General features: G+C 62.5%; 1 protein-coding gene across 1 annotated transcript in view; it reads left to right on the plus strand.

The window, feature by feature from the left end:
- LOC111145752 (quiescin sulfhydryl oxidase 2) overlaps positions 1–14,684 on the plus strand; it is a 29,447-nt gene extending 14,763 nt beyond the window's left edge. Inside the window, exons 3-12 of the mRNA XM_022500937.1 lie at positions 687–735; positions 1,340–1,445; positions 1,587–1,677; positions 2,995–3,140; positions 4,394–4,528; positions 4,747–4,876; positions 6,678–6,800; positions 7,933–8,083; positions 10,994–11,182; positions 13,287–14,684. Coding sequence (XP_022356645.1) covers positions 687–735; positions 1,340–1,445; positions 1,587–1,677; positions 2,995–3,140; positions 4,394–4,528; positions 4,747–4,876; positions 6,678–6,800; positions 7,933–8,083; positions 10,994–11,182; positions 13,287–13,834 — 1,668 coding nt within the window. The 3' untranslated portion in view covers positions 13,835–14,684. The remainder of the gene's footprint in view (positions 1–686; positions 736–1,339; positions 1,446–1,586; positions 1,678–2,994; positions 3,141–4,393; positions 4,529–4,746; positions 4,877–6,677; positions 6,801–7,932; positions 8,084–10,993; positions 11,183–13,286) is intronic.
- The last annotated feature ends 4,573 nt before the right edge of the window (positions 14,685–19,257 follow it).

Raw genomic sequence — 19,257 nt, forward strand, 5'->3', positions numbered from 1 at the left:
ACGTTCTCGACGCTGACCTTTCTTTCAGTTGCGAGAACGGAGAGGCTCTTCCCCCGGTTTGCAGTTCTCACCCTCTTCCACATCTCTTCTAGCGAAGAAGGTTTTTAACTTGAAGAGTTTCTTTTCTTCTGCCCCAAGATGTCCTGTGGCATCTGTCACCCGCCCCGAAGGTCGGAGCCGGCCACTAGGATGCATGTTGGTGCCGGGAGTCAGGGAAAGCGCCGACTGCGCGGCCTGGCTTCTGGCCCTGCTGGGTCAGAGAGCATACATCACGGAGCCCCGACGCGTCTGCCTGGAAACACGGATGGCTGCCGGCGTGCATGGAAACGGCGGCTCCTTCTCAGTTAACGGGAACTTGCTGGAGCAGATTAACTCAAGCTCTTTTAAGACGATGGTCATTTTCTTGCTTCAAGATTAAACATTTGCACAAGGGGTGCCTCGGGCTCAGCAGGTTAAGCCTCTGCCTTCAGCTCAGGTCATGATCTCAGGGTCCTGGGATCGAGCCCCACATCGGGCTCTCTGCTCTGCAGGGACCCTGCTTCCCCCTCTCTCTGTCTGCCTCTCTGCCTACTTGTGATCTCTGTCAAATAAATTTTTAAAAAATCTTTAAAAAAAACAAGAGATTAAACATGTGCACAGACACCAGGTCTGGTTGTTTATTACTTGTTCTGTGTTTTTTCTCTTAGTATTTCAAGGCGTTTACAAAGGACTTTACAACTGGAGAAAATTTTAAAGGTAAGGACGAGTTTTATATTTTGTTGTCAAGAGTCGCCTCATAAACCCGTTAAAGCGAAGGTGATTTCAGGAGAGCAGGGAGCCCGTGGGACGGGGTCCGTGGGCCTCCACGCCAGCGTCAGCGAATCTGCATCGGCACCTCTGACCACCTGTCCTCGGACGGCTCAAGCAGTGTCATAGTTTCGGCAACAATTTTTTATTCCAGGTTTTGCCTTCCTTGTTAAATCTGACAGTGAAATCTTTTTAAGTAAACTCCTTACTCAAAAAATATTTGGAGAAGTTCATGAACCACGTGCTTGCCTAGTGAATTGTATGAGGGACCCCCCCCCCCACCGGGAGCCAGTGCCCAGGTCAGGCTCCCGGGGACGGCGGGTCTCCAGCAGGGTCGCTGGGTGTGTTCTGAACACTCCGTCTCCACGCCCTGTGTGGGAGATTGGCCCCTGGTGCCCGTTTGGTTCCACACCAGTCACCATATGCTCTGTCCTGTGCCCCCACCGTGGTCTGTCGACGACCATCGGTGCGTCCTGCCCGTGTCCGTGCGGTGCCATCTGGGGCCCTGGGGCAGTGGCATTCCACGCGGTGACGGTGGCACGACTCCCTGCAGGGCCCGACCGAGAGCTGCAGACGGTGAGGCGGACCATGGTCGACTTCCTACAGAACCACACAGGCGGAGGCAGGCCGCCTGCTTGCCCACCACTGGACCCCATTCCGTGCGTAGTTGCGTGAAGAGGGGAGTGTTGGGACTGGAGCCGAATTTCGTGAACACAGATTTGCATTAAGTGTGTGGGTGCCGCATGGGAGGGCCAGCCCGCTGCTCTCGGAAGCACTGAAAGCCTCTGTTTCTCTCAAAGGCCCAGCGACGTCCTTTCCCTTGTGGACACTCACGGTGGCCGTTACGTGGCCGTCCTGTTTGAGAGCCATGGCTCCTATGTCGGCCGTGAGGTACCGTGTCCGTGTCTATCCCCGTCTCTGTGAGCGTGCCGCGATTCCGTTCCCCCACGGCAATGACCTCTTCCTCCTGCCTGTGGCCTTCCCGCATCTCACTCCCGTTAATTCTTGGGATGTTGTGGTGTCGCTCAGCGGATTGGCTGGTTCGCAGAAAACACTGTGAGAAGGGGCCTCGACGGCGAAGCGGGGGCCCAAGCGGGGGCCCAAGCGGGGCCCCCCAGACCCAGATTTCAGGGCGCCCTGCCTCTTCCCTCAAGGCTCTTTATTTCTTACTCACAGACATCTCCATTAGAATTTTTTCTTGGCTGTGTTGGAAACACTTAACTTTTCCACCAGGTCCAAGATTATATAAAACGTCATTTCTACAGTGGAACTTTATTCTGTTCTCTTTCCATACGTGGGGTCTGAAGCCTCTGCCCCTGGTGCCAGACTCCAGCGTGGAGGATGGGAGGTCCCTCAGAGGGCGGAGGGAGCGGCTGGCTGCTGGGGCTCTCCTGCTTGTGCCCAGCGCCTTCCTCCTCCTTCCGCTCACCCTGCTGCCTGCCTCCTGGCCATGTCGCCGCCTCCGGGAGCTCTGGGCGGGAAGGCGGGACACCGTGTGCTCCTGGCAGGCGCGCTCGTCAGTGCGCGCTCACGCGGAGGCTACGAGTGTCAGCAGTCTGAACACCGCACTGTGCCTGTGCCTCCGAGTTCCGGCGACATCGTGCCGCCATCTCTGTGCCTGACCGGAACTCCCCGGGTGGCGGGCAGGCTGGGAGGAGCCACCAGCAGCAGGACCAGCATTCTCACCTGGCACCCCCCGCGCTGTCCCAAAGCTGCCTCTCCCTGCTGTGCGCTTGTGTCCTCGGGCGCCCCTCCCTTCCCGCACGCAGGGATGACGGGCAGGGGCTGCTCCCCAGGGTGGGTGGCTGCGTCCATTCCCGGAGGGCACTCTGCAGTGGGGCCGGGTGTTGAGACCGTGGTGCGCACTTCCGGCAACGCCCCCGCTTGGGACATGCGTACCCTTTGGCGGAAAGAAGTTGACAGGTGTGGGTTCCACACCTGATCGCACTAGTGGCGCGACAGGCTCAGGGGTCATCTCTCCAGCTGTTCCAGCTCCTACAGTTTTGCTGCTGTGGTCCTTTTGCTGCTCCGTCCCTGTCCCGGTGCCTTCAGCCTAAGCAAGGCTGGACGGGGGAGGGAAGGACGGGCTTCGTCCAGACGATACTGTTCATGGTTTTCATGCTCGCGCTGCTTTGTGATCGGTCAAGGTAATGTTTCCTGAGACACGGCCCCCCACAGGGGAGGTGACATTGCTTTCTCCGTCCACAGGTGATCTTAGACCTGCTTCCGTACGAGAACATTGTGGTGAAGAGAGTGCTGAACGCAGAGAAGGGCTTCCTGGAGAAACTCGGTGTCTCTTCCCTTCCCTCCTGTTACTTGATTTACCCAAATGGGACACGTGGATTAATTAATGTGTAAGTGCCGTTTGGCTTCAGGAGTGTTGCGACCCCTGGTAGGATCTGGGGACCCCTCCAAGTGTGGGAGCTGCCTCTGGGCTAGATGCCATGCGCCTTGTCACAGTTACGAGCACAGAACCCGCCTGGACGCCATCTGCACGCCCCAAGTGCCACTAGAAAGTGAACAGCCCGAAGCAGGGTGGCAAGGGCCACAGATGGGAAGGTGAGACGGGGTCCTGGGGCCTGTGGTGTCTGCCCTAGCCCCAGGAGGCCTGCCTGCCCTGGGGGTTGCCCGCCCAGCCCCTGGCTTGGAGGTGCCCACATAGCCAGCCATGACTTGGCCACTCTTGGCGCATCTCATTGTGCTGGGACACGGCCCAGCCAGGATGCGCTTCCTCAATCCCTGGGCTCCTGGCTCGTCTGGGAAGCGGCCTCCCCAGAGCCTCAGATGCGCCCCGGTCCTTGGGTAGGTTTCCCTTCTTAAGAAGCAGAAGTCAGGGTGGGCGTGGCCACCTCCGTGGATTGGGTCATTCATGCTGTCCTCTGCGAGCGGGCTCATCCCAGCCGGGCCCCCTGGGGCTGGCCCGCAGCAGAGGGTGCCAGCGCCACATCTGCAGCAGGAACTATCCCCGACAGAGTGTCCCTGAGCAGAATGCCATTTTAAAGAAAAATGCTTGTTTTACATGAAAAGCCCTGTTGGTAGCACTTCTCCACATGAAGTGACGCGCATATTGGAGTCAGAAGGAGCCATGAATGTCATTGATGAGCCCTGAGCTCCTTTGCAGGGGCTTGGGAATCGCCTTTACATACCGTCCAAGTGTGAGCTCCTCCCCACCCGGGCGAGGGCCCCCTGGTCCCCGGATGTCCCTGCAGCCCTGACTCTCCGACACCCCACTTGCAGCTGGCAGGGTACTGGCAGGGGCCCTGGGCATGCCAGAAGCCGCAGCTGAGGAAACTTGTTACTGGTCCTCATCGTGGCTACAGCTCGGTGATTTGTGGCTCTGTCTTAACCTCCCAGGTCGGGGGGCCGGCCTGCTGATGCCCGCGCTGCCAGCATCCTGCCCTGCCGCCCACGGCGCCTGCAACGAAGGCCCAGAGCGTGGGTGGGCTGGGGGGTCCGGCAGGCTCCGTGCGTTGTGGAGGGAGGGCTCCTCTCGCTCGGGGAACCCGAGTGTCTGGGTGACTGGCGCGTGCTCCGACACCTGTGGGGGGGTGGCCAGGCCCCTGGAGGCGCCCTGGCCTGCGCCCACACCTGGCCCCCTTTCTCGCAGCGGGAAGCCCCTCCGATCGTTTTTTTCCTCTTATTTGAAGTCGTTGCCGGATGTGAGGAAAAAATTGCTTTTGTTGCCTGAAAAACCCAACAAGGAAGAGAATCCCGAAGTCGTGGTTTGGAGAGAATTTGACAGGCAGGTACTCTCCGGCCTGAGCTGGCCCAGGCGAGGCTGCGTGCACGGGTGCCCGCGCAGCCCTGAGTGGTGGGCTTCACTCAGACACAGCCCTGCCGGCTGCGGGGGAGTTGTCGCTGTCATCCTGTGGGGTGCGGGGGTCCCTTGGGGCGGGCGCAGGGAGAGGGTGCGTTCAGGCGACGAAGGGGCTCAGCAGGCCTCGCGGTGTTTGTTCTCAGGGCGAAGCTCTACACGGCGGACCTGGAGTCGGGGCTGCACCACCTCCTGAGGGTAGAGCTGGCCGCCCACAAGTCCCTCGCGGGGGCCGAGCTGCGGACACTCAAGGACTTCGTCACCGTCCTCGCCAGGGTGCGCTGCATCTCACCTGGGCTGCAGGGGGGCTCAGGAGGGCGCCCGGGGGCGTGGCGGGGAGCGCAGCCGGCCTCAGTTGGAGGACTGCTGTCTACAGCGGCACGGGCCTGCGCTGGCTCTGCCCCTGCTCAGCACGCGCCAGTTCTGAGCCCCAGCCATGTGGCGGAGGCCAGGTGGCTGCTTGCCGGGTGACCAGACGAGGTGTCAGGGCGGGGCTGGGGACGTGTGGGCAGGGAAGCTCGGCAGGCAGAGGGCAGGAGGAGGCCTCCCAGCAGCCCTCCCTGTGCAGGGTGTGTCCAGTGGGCCGGGTGCGGGGGGGGCAGCACCCCACCTTCACTGGTGGGCGGAGCGGTGAGGGTACATGGGCGGGTTGTCGTCAGTCGGGAGCTGTGGCTGTCGGGTCACCTTTCTGCCGGGAGCCCTTAGCTCCCGGGCCAAGAACCCAAGGCCTGCTGTTCTCCTTGGGCCAGAGCAGTGGGAAGCAGGAGGTCATTCCTCTTCCCCAAGGAGTACCTGGGGCCCCTCTGCGCTCTCACGCCAGGGAAAGCCTCGGTCACAGTGGCCTGAGGACAGAGCCCTTTGCCCCGTGTCTGGCATCGCAGTCATGCCTGTTGTCTCGAAGAGGGAAGCTTTGCTCGGAAGGACTTCCCTCGGGGCACCTGGCTGGCTCTGTCGATAGCTCTGCGGCTCTTGATTTCGGGGTTGGGGGTTCAGGCCCCACACCGGGCATAGTGATGACTTAAAAATAGATAAGGGGCTTCTCTCGCGGCGGTAAGGGGCTTGGCACAGTAATTCCCGTTCAGCACTTCCATGGTGTGTTGCACACTTGTGTCCCATGACTTCGGAAAGAGAAGGAAGGAGGCCAGACTCACAGCCCCAGGAGTAGTGAGTCACGTGACGTGTTCCCAGTGAAGAAAGGTTGTGTAGGCAGGTGTGTGGCCCGCAGTGCCGGTCCCGGCCCAGAGCCCCGCGGTCCTCCCTCCTCTGCCTCCTCGTCCTCTGCCTCAGGCATGCAGCTCTGTGGTCAGGGTGACTGTCCGTTGTTCTTTCTGGAGCGTGGCGGACCTGGAAGCTGGAGGCCGGCGTGTCGCTAGCAGCACTTTGTGACGCGCGCAGGAAACAGGGTTCTGCAGCCACGAGCTGTGCTGGCCCCGGGGCAGCGGGCCTCGCCGTCTCTGAGCTCTGGGCGGCGTGTCAGGTGCTCGGGGAAGGGCTGCGCCCGCCGGTTGCAGAGCTGATGCTGCTCTGAGCGCGAGGGGCCGCGGCTGCGTGGCTGGCACAGACGCTTCGTTAACCAGCACAGCGCACCCTCCGGGATGAGAGCCCCTGTGGGATGCGTCTCTTCCGCGTGGTTCCGCAGTCAGACAGCAGGGGGCAGGCGGAGGGAGCATGGAGTGCCGCAGCGGGCCTGCGTGTGTTAGCTCCGGGCCGGGTAAGTCAGTCGCGGTGCTTCCAGAAAGGGCCGCAGGGCCCTCCACCACTTGATGCAAAAGGCAGGTCGTGGCCATGTCGTCTGTCACCGTGAAGCAGTTGCCGGCTGGGGCTCCGAGCTGATGGGCGAGGCACAGGCGGCTGTGAGAGCCGGGGACCCGCCTGCGGCTCCTCCGTCCCCCTTCTCTGTGCTCCGGACAGACCCCCCCACCCCAGTACTAGGGGAGAGCCCTGGGACCTTTCCCAGCAGACTGGTGGGTCCGTGTCCGGCAGACCCGACCTGGCCTAGGTCCCCAGGGACGGCTGTGCCATGGGCGGTGTCTCCCCCGAACCGTCTTTTTTTTAAGTACGGTCCTTCCTTGCACAGCTGTTCCCCGGCCGGGCACCGGTCAGGAAGCTGCTGGAGACGCTGCAGGAGTGGTTGGCCAGCCTTCCCCTGGACAGGATCCCCTACAACGCTGTCCTCGACCTCGTCAACAACAAGATGCGGGTGAGCCCACGCCCCGCCTGTCCACGTCCTCCTGCTCTCCCTCACTGCCCAGGGGCCCGGCCGCGTCCCCCCAGCTGCGCCTCGCAGGTCCCACTGTCCCTGTTCCTGGGACGTGCTCTGCACACGCTGCCTCTGCCTGTGGCGCGGTCGGCCGAGGCCACGGGAGGTGTGCTGTGACATGGAGGGAGGCCACGGGAGGCGTGCTGTGACACGGCGGACGGTGGGTGCTCGGCCTATTGTGCTACTTGTATTTGTGGTAAACGCTTCAGTCTTACATGCAAGAGGCTGATAAAACCATGTGCTCCGTGAGACGCAGGAAGCCCCACCGGAGCGCCCCCAGGCCAGTTCTCCTCCCTCCTATCCCAGCTCTCGGAAGCCTTCCAGTCAGGATGCGACCCGGGGCAGGATGCAAGCCCGCGCGAGCCACACGTCGGGTGCTCACAGGTGCCGCGCTGTCCGGCAGCACAGAGACGTGCTGGGTGCTGGCCTTGACCTCCCCCTGGCCTCCCCCTAACCTGGAGGCCCCCATAGGCTCCTCGGCTACAGGGTCTTTCCGCATGCACGTCCCTGTGGGAGCCACGTGCTTCAGGCCCCGTGGACAAGCCCTGTGCCAGCCGGCCTGCCGCGAGACGCAGGCCGTGGCTGTGGACTTGGCATGAGAAGCCCCTGCTTGGCTGCGGGCACGTGGTCCCTGGGCTGTTAGGGCCTCGGCGCTCCACCGATGCCGCCGTGGGCCACACCTGCTCTGGCTGAGAACCGCTAGGCCACTGGGTGGTTTCCTCTCACCCTGCCCCAGTGGGTGGCGGGGCTGGGTTAAGTGACTCTAACACACGAGGCCGGGAGCCCTTGACGCTTGCCTGAAGCTGCGTTGATCCGATACCACGAACCCTCCGTCCCTGCAGGGGGAAGGAAAGGCACAGGCTCCGCCCCCTAGTTTGAGAACTCCTTTGGTGGAATAGAGGCTTTGTTCTCTCGCTTGTTCGGTGTTGAACTTAAATACACGCGTAAGGAGACGTGCGGTTGACACGATTCTGATGCATCAACACCAGGCGCAACCAGCGCCCGCTCAAGCCGGAGGAAGCTCGCCAACTGCTTTAATACTTCAGTTATCTCATTCTCTCCCTGCCCCCAGATCTCTGGAATATTCCTTACTAATCACGTAACGTGGGTTGGATGTCAAGGAAGCCGGCCGGAGCTCAGGGGCTACACGTGCTCTCTCTGGCGGTTGTTCCACACTCTGACTGTCGAAGCCGGGGCCCGCCCAGAGGCGCTGGATGGCACAGGTACGTGCTGTCCCCGCGCGGGCCCAGGGCGCGCCAAGCCTACCTGCCACGTTCACCGTGCTGGGGCCTTTCAGGATCGTGAGCAGCTGTGTGTGAGGGGACACGTCCCCAGGGCTGCCCGGCGCGGGGGGGCGGGGGGCGGTGGCGCGGGCTAAGGAGCGTGGAGGGGAGCGTCTTGCCTGCTCGGGCGCCGGGTCCTCCAGAACTCTCAAGCCTGTGTGCGGCTGACCTGTGGGGACAGCGTCACAGAATGCAGGCACAACGGCCAGGAGCTCCTTTCTCGCAAAAGCATGACCGAGTGAGCGCGTTGACTTGTCTGCTTGGTACGTGTGGTCGCGAGACAGGCCGGCAGCGTCGCTTTCGGTGGGCGTCTGTGGGCCAGGGGCTCCGATGGCGCTGGGCCCGGGCCCCCGGCTGCTGGCGTCTGGCGAGCCTGCGGGCCCAGTGTCGGCTGGCGCCGGGGCGTCATCAGGAGTCTGCCCTGGGGGGAGCCCCTCCCCTGCTTGCTCGTGGGCGGTGGCAGGACTCGGGGCCTTGCTGGAGGTCGGCCGGCGGCACTCCCGGTTCCTTGCCACGTGGCAGCCGGCTCTGCAGGCCAGTCGGCGTGTACTCGGTGTGCAGCCGGTCACTTCTGCTGTGGGCCCGGTTAGCGGGGCGCAGCCAGCCCGGCTTGCCCAGGGAGGGCCGGGCCCGCCGAGCTTGTGGGAGCTGCAGCCCTGGGCTGTCGCAGAGGCCGCCCGCATGGAGAGGTTAAAAGCCACAAGAGGTTAGGTCGGTGTTAATAGCGTTCGTCACCGGGCGGTCACTAAAGCGGAGCCGTTGGCAGTGCAGCAGCGAATACATGCAGGGGCTCCCCCGCTCCGGGCTCCGCTGTGCGCGCTTCCCCTGTGAAGCTGGCCGCTGGCCTCTGGCCGCTGCGGGCGGATCACCTTTCATTTATTGTTTATTCTCTTAAAGATTCTACATACTTACTTGACCCGGGGGGGGCGGCACACACAAGCCGGGAGGTGGGAGAGGGAGAAGCAGGCTCCCCACTGAGCAGGGGGCCCGGCCGTGGCGGTGGGGCTCGATCCCAGGACCCTGGGGTCATGACCTGAGCCGAAGGCAGACGCTTTGCCGACAGAGCCACCAGGTACCCGACCATCTGCCTCCAGTCTGCGCTTGGACTGGGCAACTGCGGACGCTGCTCTGCTGAGTGAAGGTGGGGGCTCCCTCCCTCCCCGATGTCTGTCCAGAAAGACTGAAACGTGCAGTACGTCCTGCTCCAGAACGAAGAGAACCAAACGCTGGGGCTTGAGAGAACCGTAGCTTTATGTGCTCAGGAATCAGTGCGGGTCACCCCAGCTCCCCACGGCCCGGGGCTTAGGAAGGACCTTGGGGCTGGGCTGGACGGTACAGGGCGTCTTGTGCCACGGCCCATTGCTCAAACGGGCCTCACCCAACCCGGGTCCGTGGTGGGGTAGAGCGGCTCCCTGGTGCTGGGGAGTCCGTGAAGTCGCTGCAGGGGACGGGCTGTGTGTGGGAACCGTCAGCAGCCTGGCTGTCCTTGGGGTGATGCGGACGGCCATGTCCCGGGGACCTGGCAGGGTGCACGCTCCGCTCTGCGGGAGCTCACAGCGCCGGGCAGGACGGCAGCCCAGCAGCAGGGCACGCCGTTGGGAAGCTCTCCGGGACGTGTCCGGAGCCACATCAAGGAGCGCAGCTCGTGCCCAGAGAACTGGGTCAGATGGACACGGCCGGATTAGGTCTTGGAAGGTTTTTCCTCTCCTTAGTGCGTGTTTAAACCCCATCGACTAAACCGCCGCATCCTCTAATCCCCCACAGGTAGGGCTTTATGGCTCTTGTTCTCTCTGAAGATTAGGGCGTCCGGGCCGCAGTGGTTTGCCGGGGCGACAAGAGGAGGATTACCCGGGGACGCATGGCAGCTGGTGGCGGGGAGAGGAGGGCTGGGAGCCGAGCCTCGGGAGGGCTGGCTGGCAACGTGTCCTCACCGCGTGCACACGGGCCCACGCCGCCCTCGGAGACGCGCCGAGCTGAGGAGACGGTGGCCATCCGCTCGACCGGGCCTTCTGCTGCGCCTGGGGAGGCCTGCCCAGGTCCACGACGGGGGTGGGCACTGGCCCTTCGTGAGCGGAATCACACACAGTGGGGAAGGAGGGGATCGCAGGAGGGCTTGCTCTCGATTAAGATGGATTCTGTCTCAAAAGCATGTCTTTTTTTTTCCCCCCAATTATTTTCCTGCGTTTCTTTTAATGCTGACATTTAATCTGCTTTAATCTCATGGCATCTCGCTCGCTGGCTCAGTCCCCCGCATTAGCTGTCTGAAGGGAGCCGCCGGCGCCAGCCCCGTGACTGCCCCTCTGTTTGCTGTTCTCAGGGGTCCTCATTTTAGTGAGACGGTGGCTGCTTCCCTCTGCCATTGGGGGCTGTGTCCTCGGACGGTCATGTTCCGCGTTCAGTGTCTTTACACACCGTGTCCCAGCGGCACCTGCGCCCACACCCGGGGCACACAGTTCATGTGGCATTGCCGCTCGTGGACAGGGTCAGCCTCTCGAGAGGGGACAGGTCCTCGCCTCCTGCTGCCCTCTTGTGCCCTGGAGGGAGCCCTGGTGCGTCGCAGCCTCGGGCTGGTTTTCCCAGCTGTGGTACATGCCCTGGAGCGTGTGCTGCGCTGGACACGGGCCGTGGATCTGCTCTCCAGGGGACACGAGCCACCCCTTCTGGACGTGGCAGGTGTCCAGGAGGTGCTGCTTTCTCCCTGTGTCCTTCCCGCACAGACCAGCAGGGCTGTCCCGCAGGCCCCGGGGCAGGCACGGGGCCCGTTCCTGGCTCCTGACGCCAGCCCGAGCCCTGGGGCCTGCGGACATGCTCCTGTAGTGCCGACGTGCTCTGTCCCCTGCCCCCCCACAGGTCTGGAGGATGACCCCCAGGCCGTGCTGCAGACCATCCGGAGGTACGTGCGCACCTTCTTTGGCTGTAAGGCGTGCAGCGAGCACTTCGAGGCGGTGGCTGAAGAGTCCATGGGCACGGTGAAAACCACAGACCGAGCGATTCTCTGGCTGTGGGAGACTCACAACCTAGTCAACAGTCGTCTGGCAGGTGAGCAGAAGCTACCCTGGGGGGCGCCAGGCCCGGGGCCAGAGGGGCCGCCGCAGTGGGGGTGAGGCCGTGTACACAGACGGCCGTCAGAGTGAGGCTGTGTAGACGGGTGGCTTCCCGGAGGATGGCCGAGAACGCAGCCACCTCAGGCCGCCGGCGTCCCCGCCTTTTCCCACTCTTCCCCCTCGGGGAGCCTGCCAGGCCCCGCAGACAGTGGGCGGCAGAGGGTCGAACCGCTGTCCGGAAAGCCGTTGGCCGTGCTGCGGTCTGCTCTGAGTGAAGCGCACCGCCAAGGCGGCTTGTGTGAATGCGGCACGTGTGTCGCCTCCCAGTTAATTCAGACTCTGCCCCCAAATCACTAGCAGATTGAAATTAGGCTTAAAAATAATTCTGCTGACGGGTAAGTCTTAATAGAGATGAGTAGAAAAAACCACTAAACTATTGGTTTTATTTAATCCGCTGTCCGGAAGCGCTCCGACCGAAGCACTAAAGAGAATTGGTTTTTTTTCGCTCTCAGAGCTGCCGCGGCTCGGCCCGCAAGGCCATGAAACCATTGCTTGCCGGGGGTCTGTCCATGGCTGTACGCCTCCACCACGGCTCTAGTTCTGGGACCCTCCACCTCCGGGTGTGCGGCCCCCCTGCTCCCACCGCACCCCAGCCTGGGGGGATTGTCCCGGGCAGCCCCAGTCCAGGAGCCCCGTGTGCCCCCCATGTGCTTGCGCTGCAGCAGAATGGGGCTTTCCGCAGCCCGAGTCGTCGTGTCCCTGCTTCAATTCTGCGTCCCCCTATGTCCCCCCAGACCCACTTCTGGCCTCTGCATGGAGGCCCAGACTCCTTGGAGGCCTCAGAGACCGGCCCTGGGCCTCACTGTGTGTGTGGCGTGTGACACCAGGCCCCGGTAGCTTCTCCGTGGACTCCTCGTGGACGCCTCTGCCTCATGCCCGGCGCAGACCCTGGTGGGTGGTGCCTGGGCCTCTGGCACCGGCCCCTGCCTCCCGGCTCTGTGCTCACAGGCGGGAGGAGAGCGTCTCCATTGGGTCATACCCAGTAGATGCGATTTTGTCCACGCCTACTCACGGAAGCACTTTTGGAGTGGCAGGGCACCCCACGTTGGGTCAGGGGACTCTGGGAGCCGAGGGGCACAGTGTGGCGCACCTCGTGGTCCTCATATCTGCGTGGCCGGGAGCCAGAGCTGCAGGGTCAGGCAGGGCGTCGCTCACCCAGACGGAAGAGAGGGAAGGGAAGAGAGCAGGTCAGGCTGCTGCTCCATGGGCTCCACCACCCGGAGGAGCGAACGCACTCACCCAAGGACAGGAGGAGTCTCAGCCGTGGCCTCCGTGGACGGCTGGCAGGACCGTGACTGAACCGCCTTGTGAGCGGATGTTGAGCAAGAAGTAGCGTGACTTTAAACCTGGGAGCACTCTGCGTCTGAGTTGGCGTGCGCTCAGCTGTCGGAGTGCTGGGGGGTCACGGTTCCTGCGAGGAGCGGTCCTGCCGGCCGAGTCGACCCCGGGCAGTGTGGTCAGCGGGGGCAGGACAGTGCTGTGTCGCCGTGCCGCCCCTGAGCAGGACGGGCGGCCGGCTTTGCGCGGGTTCCCACAGCAGGTCTCACTCCCAGGATGGGTTTAGAGGTCCTGACGGGATTTGGGGGTCTGGGAGGGCCCACACGTGCCTGAAGTGCCGTGGAATGGTCTGGGCAGCCTGTGTCCAGGGGCAGGGACTCTGGGGGTCTATGTGGCCGTGGACCTCAGATGCACCTTAAGAAGGGAGAGGACAAGCAGAGACGGGGCATGAGCAGGGGCCTCGGGGTCACAGGGAGACAGAGTAGCTGCGGGTGGGAGCGGGGTCTGGCCAGGTGGATGGCACTGTCCAAGTGAGGACCCTTCCCTTGCTGTGGCCACGAGGCCCTGCCAGAGGTTCCGGGGGGGAACGCCATTTGTGTGGGGAGCTTGGGGGACAGGCATCTGTGCAGGAGTGACGGATGTGAGGCCAGGAGCACTGGGAGGTCACGGTGCAGGCGGCTGGACAGGGGAGGCGTCTGCGGAACATGGAGCAGTTGGGTCACCAGAGATCCCCTCACCGTTGCTCTCCCTCCCTGTCCCAGGTCATCCAAGTGAGGACCCCAAGTTTCCAAAGGTTCCGTGGCCCACCCCGGATCTCTGCCCAGCCTGCTACGAGGAGATCAAGGGCGTGCACAGCTGGAACGAGGGCCAGGTGCTTCTGTTCTTGAAGCAGCACTACAGCGGTGACAACCTCGTGGACACGTATGCAGCAGACCTGGGGGACACCAGCGAAGGACGCGGCCCACACCAGGGCGGGGAGCAGGAGAAAGGCCTCGCCTCCCCAGGGAAGCCTCAGAGAGACCAGCGCTCCGAGAGTCTCCGTCCACCCAGCGTGCTGCCTCCCAGACCCCGCCTGTCGGACGGCTCGCAGCTCGGCCTGGACGGGAGACTGCGGAGTGCACGCGGAGCTGAGGGCCGCAGGGAGGCGGAGGTGGCTGTGCCCTTCCTCGGGATGGGCTTCTCTGGCCTGGACATGAGCCTCTGCGTCGTGCTCTACGTGGCCTCTTCCTTGTTCCTGATGGTGATGTACTTTTTCTTCCGAGTGCGGTCCAAGCGGTGGAAGGTCAGACATCACCGGCCGTCCGTGTAGGAACTGAGCGGGACCACAGAAGCGCCTTTGGGGAAACAGCCCCACCAGGCCACCTGCAGCTTTCATAGGAGATCAGGGATTTTATTAACAGCGAGACCCAGTTGTACTTCCAGTGGCGGGCAGGCCGGCGTTTGCCGTGGGCCCGCGTGCCCTCCTGGCGTGCTCCCTGGACGCCTATACAAGGCTGACAGCAAAAATGTTTCTGTATTTTCGCTCTCCTCGGTCTAAGAAAAGGGGGAGTCCAGGCCAGACAGATTTTCCCGGCTGCCTTCGTCCCAAGTTTCTAGACGCACGTCACCTTCCGCAAGCCTGGCTGGGATTCCGAGAGCACCGAGCCCTTGTGCCGGGAGGCTGGGGGGTGATGGCACGTGGCCGGCCTCGGCCCGGCGGAGCTGCAGCGCCCGGCGAGCTCGTTCTGGTGGGCTGACGTGTGTACGGTCGTCAGAGCCTTTAAGGCTGAACCCCAAATCTCATTTCCCAGAAGCTGTTTTACAAAAGGTCCTGACCCAGGACCCCGGTCCCCCAGGCTTTGGTGATTGATTTTTTACCATTTAATGATTTTTCACACACTGTGTGTAAAACCCAAATCACTTAGAGGTGAATTTGCTCCTGGAGATATAAATAGACAAAATGAGCAGGCTCTGCCTTTTCGTGGAGATGCTTTATGACGTCGCTTTGTCCACAAGTACAGCTGCGTCCGTCCACTCCTGTCACTAGGACGGTACGACCGTCTTCTCCACTTCGCCCAGCGCCCGCTGTGATCACGAACTAATGCCTGTTGACCAGGGGCGTGTCTTGGGGGGGCAGCAGGCGAGCTGTCAGGAGCTTGAGTTCCTGCAGGGGGATGGGGGATGGGATGGGGGACAGGGACTGACTGGGGGATGGGGTGGCGGGGGACGGGGGTGAGGGACGGAATGGGATGGGCATGGGATGGGGGCAGGACAGGATGGAGGACAGAATGGGGGACTAGAGCACAGGGAATGAGGGATGGGGTGAGGACAGGGTGGGGGGACAGGGGGACCGGATAGGGTTGTGGTAAGGGAAAAGGGAAAGGGGGGATGCGGGCAGGTGACTGGGGGCGGGGTGTGGGATGGGGCAGGGGACAGGGACATACAGATGAGGGACGGGGGATGGGGCTCCATCTGCAGCTTCCTCAGCTGCTTGGCTTCCGTGGCTTCTCCAGAGGTTTCTTCCCGTCGGGCTGTGCGTTGCCCCTGGAAGCCCGTGTGCTCAGCCTGTGTGCTCCGGCGGTGGCTGTGCCCCCAGTTACTGAAGACCCGGAACCTGGAAACTGGCCGGATCCACCCACAGAATCCACAGGGGGGTGCCCAGCACCACAAATGAAACTACCTTCTGGTTCACGTCCAGTGTGTTTCCTCCCCAAAGTACATCTCCACACGCGGCGTGGTCTGGGATGAAGGGCAAGACGCCAAGGCCATGACCACCACAAAAGCCAGGGACGGCCTCTCGGGGTAACGTTGCAGTTGGAGGTCTCCGTTACTCGAGGGCCAGGTTTCCCCCAGACCCTGAGCAGTCAGGGGCAGGTGGTGTGCCAAGGCAGCCACGGGACATGTGTCTGGTGTGTGGGTGTGGACGTGGCCACATGCCTCACGTGGCCTGCTAGGAATTGGACGTTAACTTTGGGCAAGGTTTAAGGTCTATTTTCTAAAGTTGTAAGCATTTAGATTAATGAATAGAATAGTTCGGTAATTTAAACGTGTATTTATTTTTAATGAAAGGATTTTGATTAAAAAGCTCATTGATGTGGCAACTTCTGAAATTTCTTACCTGTAAGAAAAATAAACATTTTGTATTTAAGTGAACTATAATGTGCACATCTTAAAATAAACCTGACGTTTGGAAGGACTGTAATTCTTTCGAAAATGTGAGCTTGTTCTGGCGGGGATAGGTCAGGGCGCAGAACGGACCCCTCCTTCCCTTCCGGAGTTCGTGGACCGGGTGTCTGAAACCCTGGGGTTCCTTGTATTGAGCCTCTGGTTTTGGAAGACAGCCCAAGACGTGGGTGGAAAGTGAAAGATGGAAGATCAATTATAGGTGATCTTCTCAGGGCTGATGTAGTTGGGGACCGGCCACAGGACCACAGCCTTCACGCATGTCACACGGTAGATTGATGGGACGCAGCAGGGATGGATACGTGGGAGTCCTGTGACTTCATGATGCACCAGGGGCGCCCTGGTGACTGGAGCCCCCCGGCCCAGCCAGTGCTGGACACGGCTTCCTTGGCCGCCCCACTGCCACCCCATCTGCACACCCCAGCACGGCCTCTAGCCAGGGCTTTACCCCCAACACCTGTTTGCTGCCTCGGGTTCTGAACTATTGATTCCGTCTGCTTCTACCTTTTGTTTTGTTTTGTTTTGCTGGGGGCGGGGCGGGGCGGGGGGCGGGCACTCTGGTCATGGTGGCTTCTGAGGGACCTGATGGAGGTGGTTCCCGTGGATTCACCTTCCGAGCCAGGCTGTGTGCTAGCTATAGGTAACCCCTTCCCTCAGAGAGGGAGCCCCTGTGTGCCCTCCAGGCAGGGCACGGACCATTCTGCCATTCCGGGTCTGTGTGGTGCTGTGTTGGCAAGGGTCCGCCGTCTGGTAACCCCTCCCAGCTCTTGTGTCCTGAGCAGTTCCTGCTGGGGGCGCCCCTGTGCCCCTCCTCAGCTGCCCTGTGGGCGTAGGGGTGGGCTGCTGCAGACCTGGGGAAGGTTGTGTGGGCAACAGGTCCCTCAGGACAGCAGCAGCCTTGCGTGCCGGGCCACACCTAGAGCCAGAGAGGCATGGGGGCTGGGGCTGGAGGCCGGTGGGGCTGAAGCGGCAGAGTCCTGGACACTGCCCTGTAGGGCAGAGTGGAGCCCCCCCCCACCCTGCTTCCAATTCCCAAGCCCGGACCAAGCCTCTGGGCAGAACTGGCTGCCCCTGGCGATGGGAGGAAAGGTGGGGTGAGGCTGGCTGAGGGACTGGGGGTGGGAGGGTACGGACAAGGGCCTAAGGAGGGGAAGTGGGTAGGGGGAATCTGGCAGGTGCTTGGTGGAGGGACTGGAAACCAAGGGAGGTGGGGAAAGTGAGGAGGGAGCTGGAAGGCAGGCAGTGGTGGGTTTGCTGGGGGAGGCAGGTGAGGGGATTGCAGACCTAGGGAGGTAGGGTGGTGGGGAAGCAGGATGGGGGAACAGAGTGGCTGGCAGGGTTTGGGGGAGGCGGAGAGGGGGTGGGGGACAAGGGGCCTTGGGAGACGGGGAGGTGGGCGGGGCAGGGGGAGGCAGGCACAGCCACGGCAGACTTAGGGAGGTGGGATGGTGGGGAGGGGAGCTAGGGGAACAGAGTGGTGGGCGTGGTCAGGGAAGGTGGGGAAGAGTGGGGGACAGGGGCCCTGGGGAGATGGGAGGCTGGTCCGCTCATTCAGCACCGCGGACAGCGCCCAGGCCCGAGGCTCCCGCTGCCCAAGCTGCGCACACCGGGTCGCGGTCCCGAGGCATCTGGGCCTTGGGGAGTTCTGAGCCCTCCCAGGGTCGCAGAGGAGGAAGGAGAGGGGCAGCCTGGACCACTTGGACTCCTGTCTCCGGCCTGGCAGTCGTCATGCTGCTAGAAACCGAGCTCAGTGGAGACCGAGATCTGCAACAGGCTTCCATGGCCACTGCTGCCTGCAGCGTCGGTAGGACTCGGGGTAAGGGCCTCCGCGAACCCCTCGGCCTCCAGCCCAGGCAAGATGACCCCAGTGGGAGAAATGACTAGGACAGCAGAGTCAGGCAGAGGGATGGTGGGGAGAGAGGGACCCAGACACAGCGGAGAAGAAGAAATTCTGGAGAAATCACGGTGGGTGGGGGGGAGGCAGCACCCATGAGAGATGGGACCAGTGGCGAGGGGATGCAACTCTGGCAGATCCCGTGGGCAGAGGGCCTGGAGTTCGCTGCGGTGGCTCCAGAGGCCATGGGCTGTTGTGGAGGACCCCGAGAACAGAAGGGGCCTTGCAGGAACTGCTGAGGGGAAGGGATAGGGCAGAGTGGAGACATCAGTTTCCTCCAGAGACCCCACACCCCTCAGCTCTCCCACACTGCCCAACAGTGCAGAACTGGAAGCCCTGGGCTGGGTCTCCCACCTAAATTGCCCTCCCAAGGACCACTCCACTCGATCGCCATGGACGTTGGAAAATAATGGAGGCATTGTTGGCAGGCCAGCCAGATGCAGAGCATGTGGGGTGGCCGCCTACTGGACCTGCTACCCGCCTGCCCCTTCCCCCCTCAAACCACACATGGTCCCTCTAGGCAGGGCTCTGCAGCAGCTGACATTCCACGGCCAACATCCCAGTGCACCCAGCACCCGGCTCACTGGCTTGTGCACCCTGGCCCTGTCCTCTGGTAACAGTGTCTTACACAGGGAAGCGTGCAGTGCTGGTGGTATGAGCCTTTGCTCAGATCCATGGGGCTGACTCTGGGGATCTGGGAGGGCACTGTGCTTTTCCTGCCCACATCCTTCCAGGCTTGCCTCCTTCGTAAAACACACAGACGAGGTGACCGGAGGCCAGGATACGGAGCAGGGCGAAGACTGTCCTATACCACGGGACTCTCCCAGGTGGAGAGATGGGGAGGCTGGCAGAAATCTGCTCACCCCCATCACTGCCTGAGACCCCTGCCCTCACCATGCCCCACACTGCAAAGACCCCACACTGCTGTTTCCTAATTATTGGGGACGGGGTGTCCTCTGGGCAGGAGCAGCTGCCCTGGGTGGGGGGTGCATCTCTCTATATGCAAGCATGGGTGGGTTCCTACAGGCTTACCCTTTGGATTGGGGACAAAATGCCGGAAGATCAGGTGTGGGACTGCCTTCTGTGCAAGCTGTGTGGAGGGAAGTGAGGACGGACCTCCAACTCCCCCAGCTCTGTCCTTCCTGACCTGAGTCCTGGCCAATGACTGGGCGGAGGACACCGGCTGTACCTGCCGAGAATCGCCCCTCTCTGTGCCCATTCTGGTGGCAGTTCCCAGGGTGGGGCCCAGAAGCTGGTCACAGCTGGGAGGTCTAAGGTCGTGTCTGGCTCCTGGTGGCTTTGCTTTGAGCCTTTGGGTGCCACACTCACCCTCTCTGAGTCCCGAGTCGCGTTCTTGCAGACCAGACGTTGTCACCAAGCCTCCCAGACCCGGCTCTCAAGCGGCGGTGGGACGCGGCTCCCTCCCGGACCGTCCTCCCGGGACCCCCAGCCTTCCCGCACTCGAGCACGCCTGGAGCCCAGGCCTCCGCCCGCGGCCCGCAGCGCGGGGCAGGAAGCTGCGGGGCCCGAAGCTGCGGGGCCCGGGTGAGCTCCCGCGGGTAGTCCTGGCCCGGCTCCTCCCCTGACTGTCCCCGCCCTCCTCGGGCCGGCTACTCGGGTGGCGTCTGGGCACCCCGAGTCCCCTCGCAAAGACGCGCGTAGCCAGCGGACGCCCG

Source organism: Enhydra lutris, unplaced genomic scaffold (assembly GCF_002288905.1).
Source record: "Enhydra lutris kenyoni isolate GAN:26980312 unplaced genomic scaffold, ASM228890v2 scaffoldscaffold13, whole genome shotgun sequence".
In the NCBI taxonomy this organism is placed as follows: Eukaryota; Metazoa; Chordata; class Mammalia; order Carnivora; family Mustelidae; genus Enhydra; species Enhydra lutris.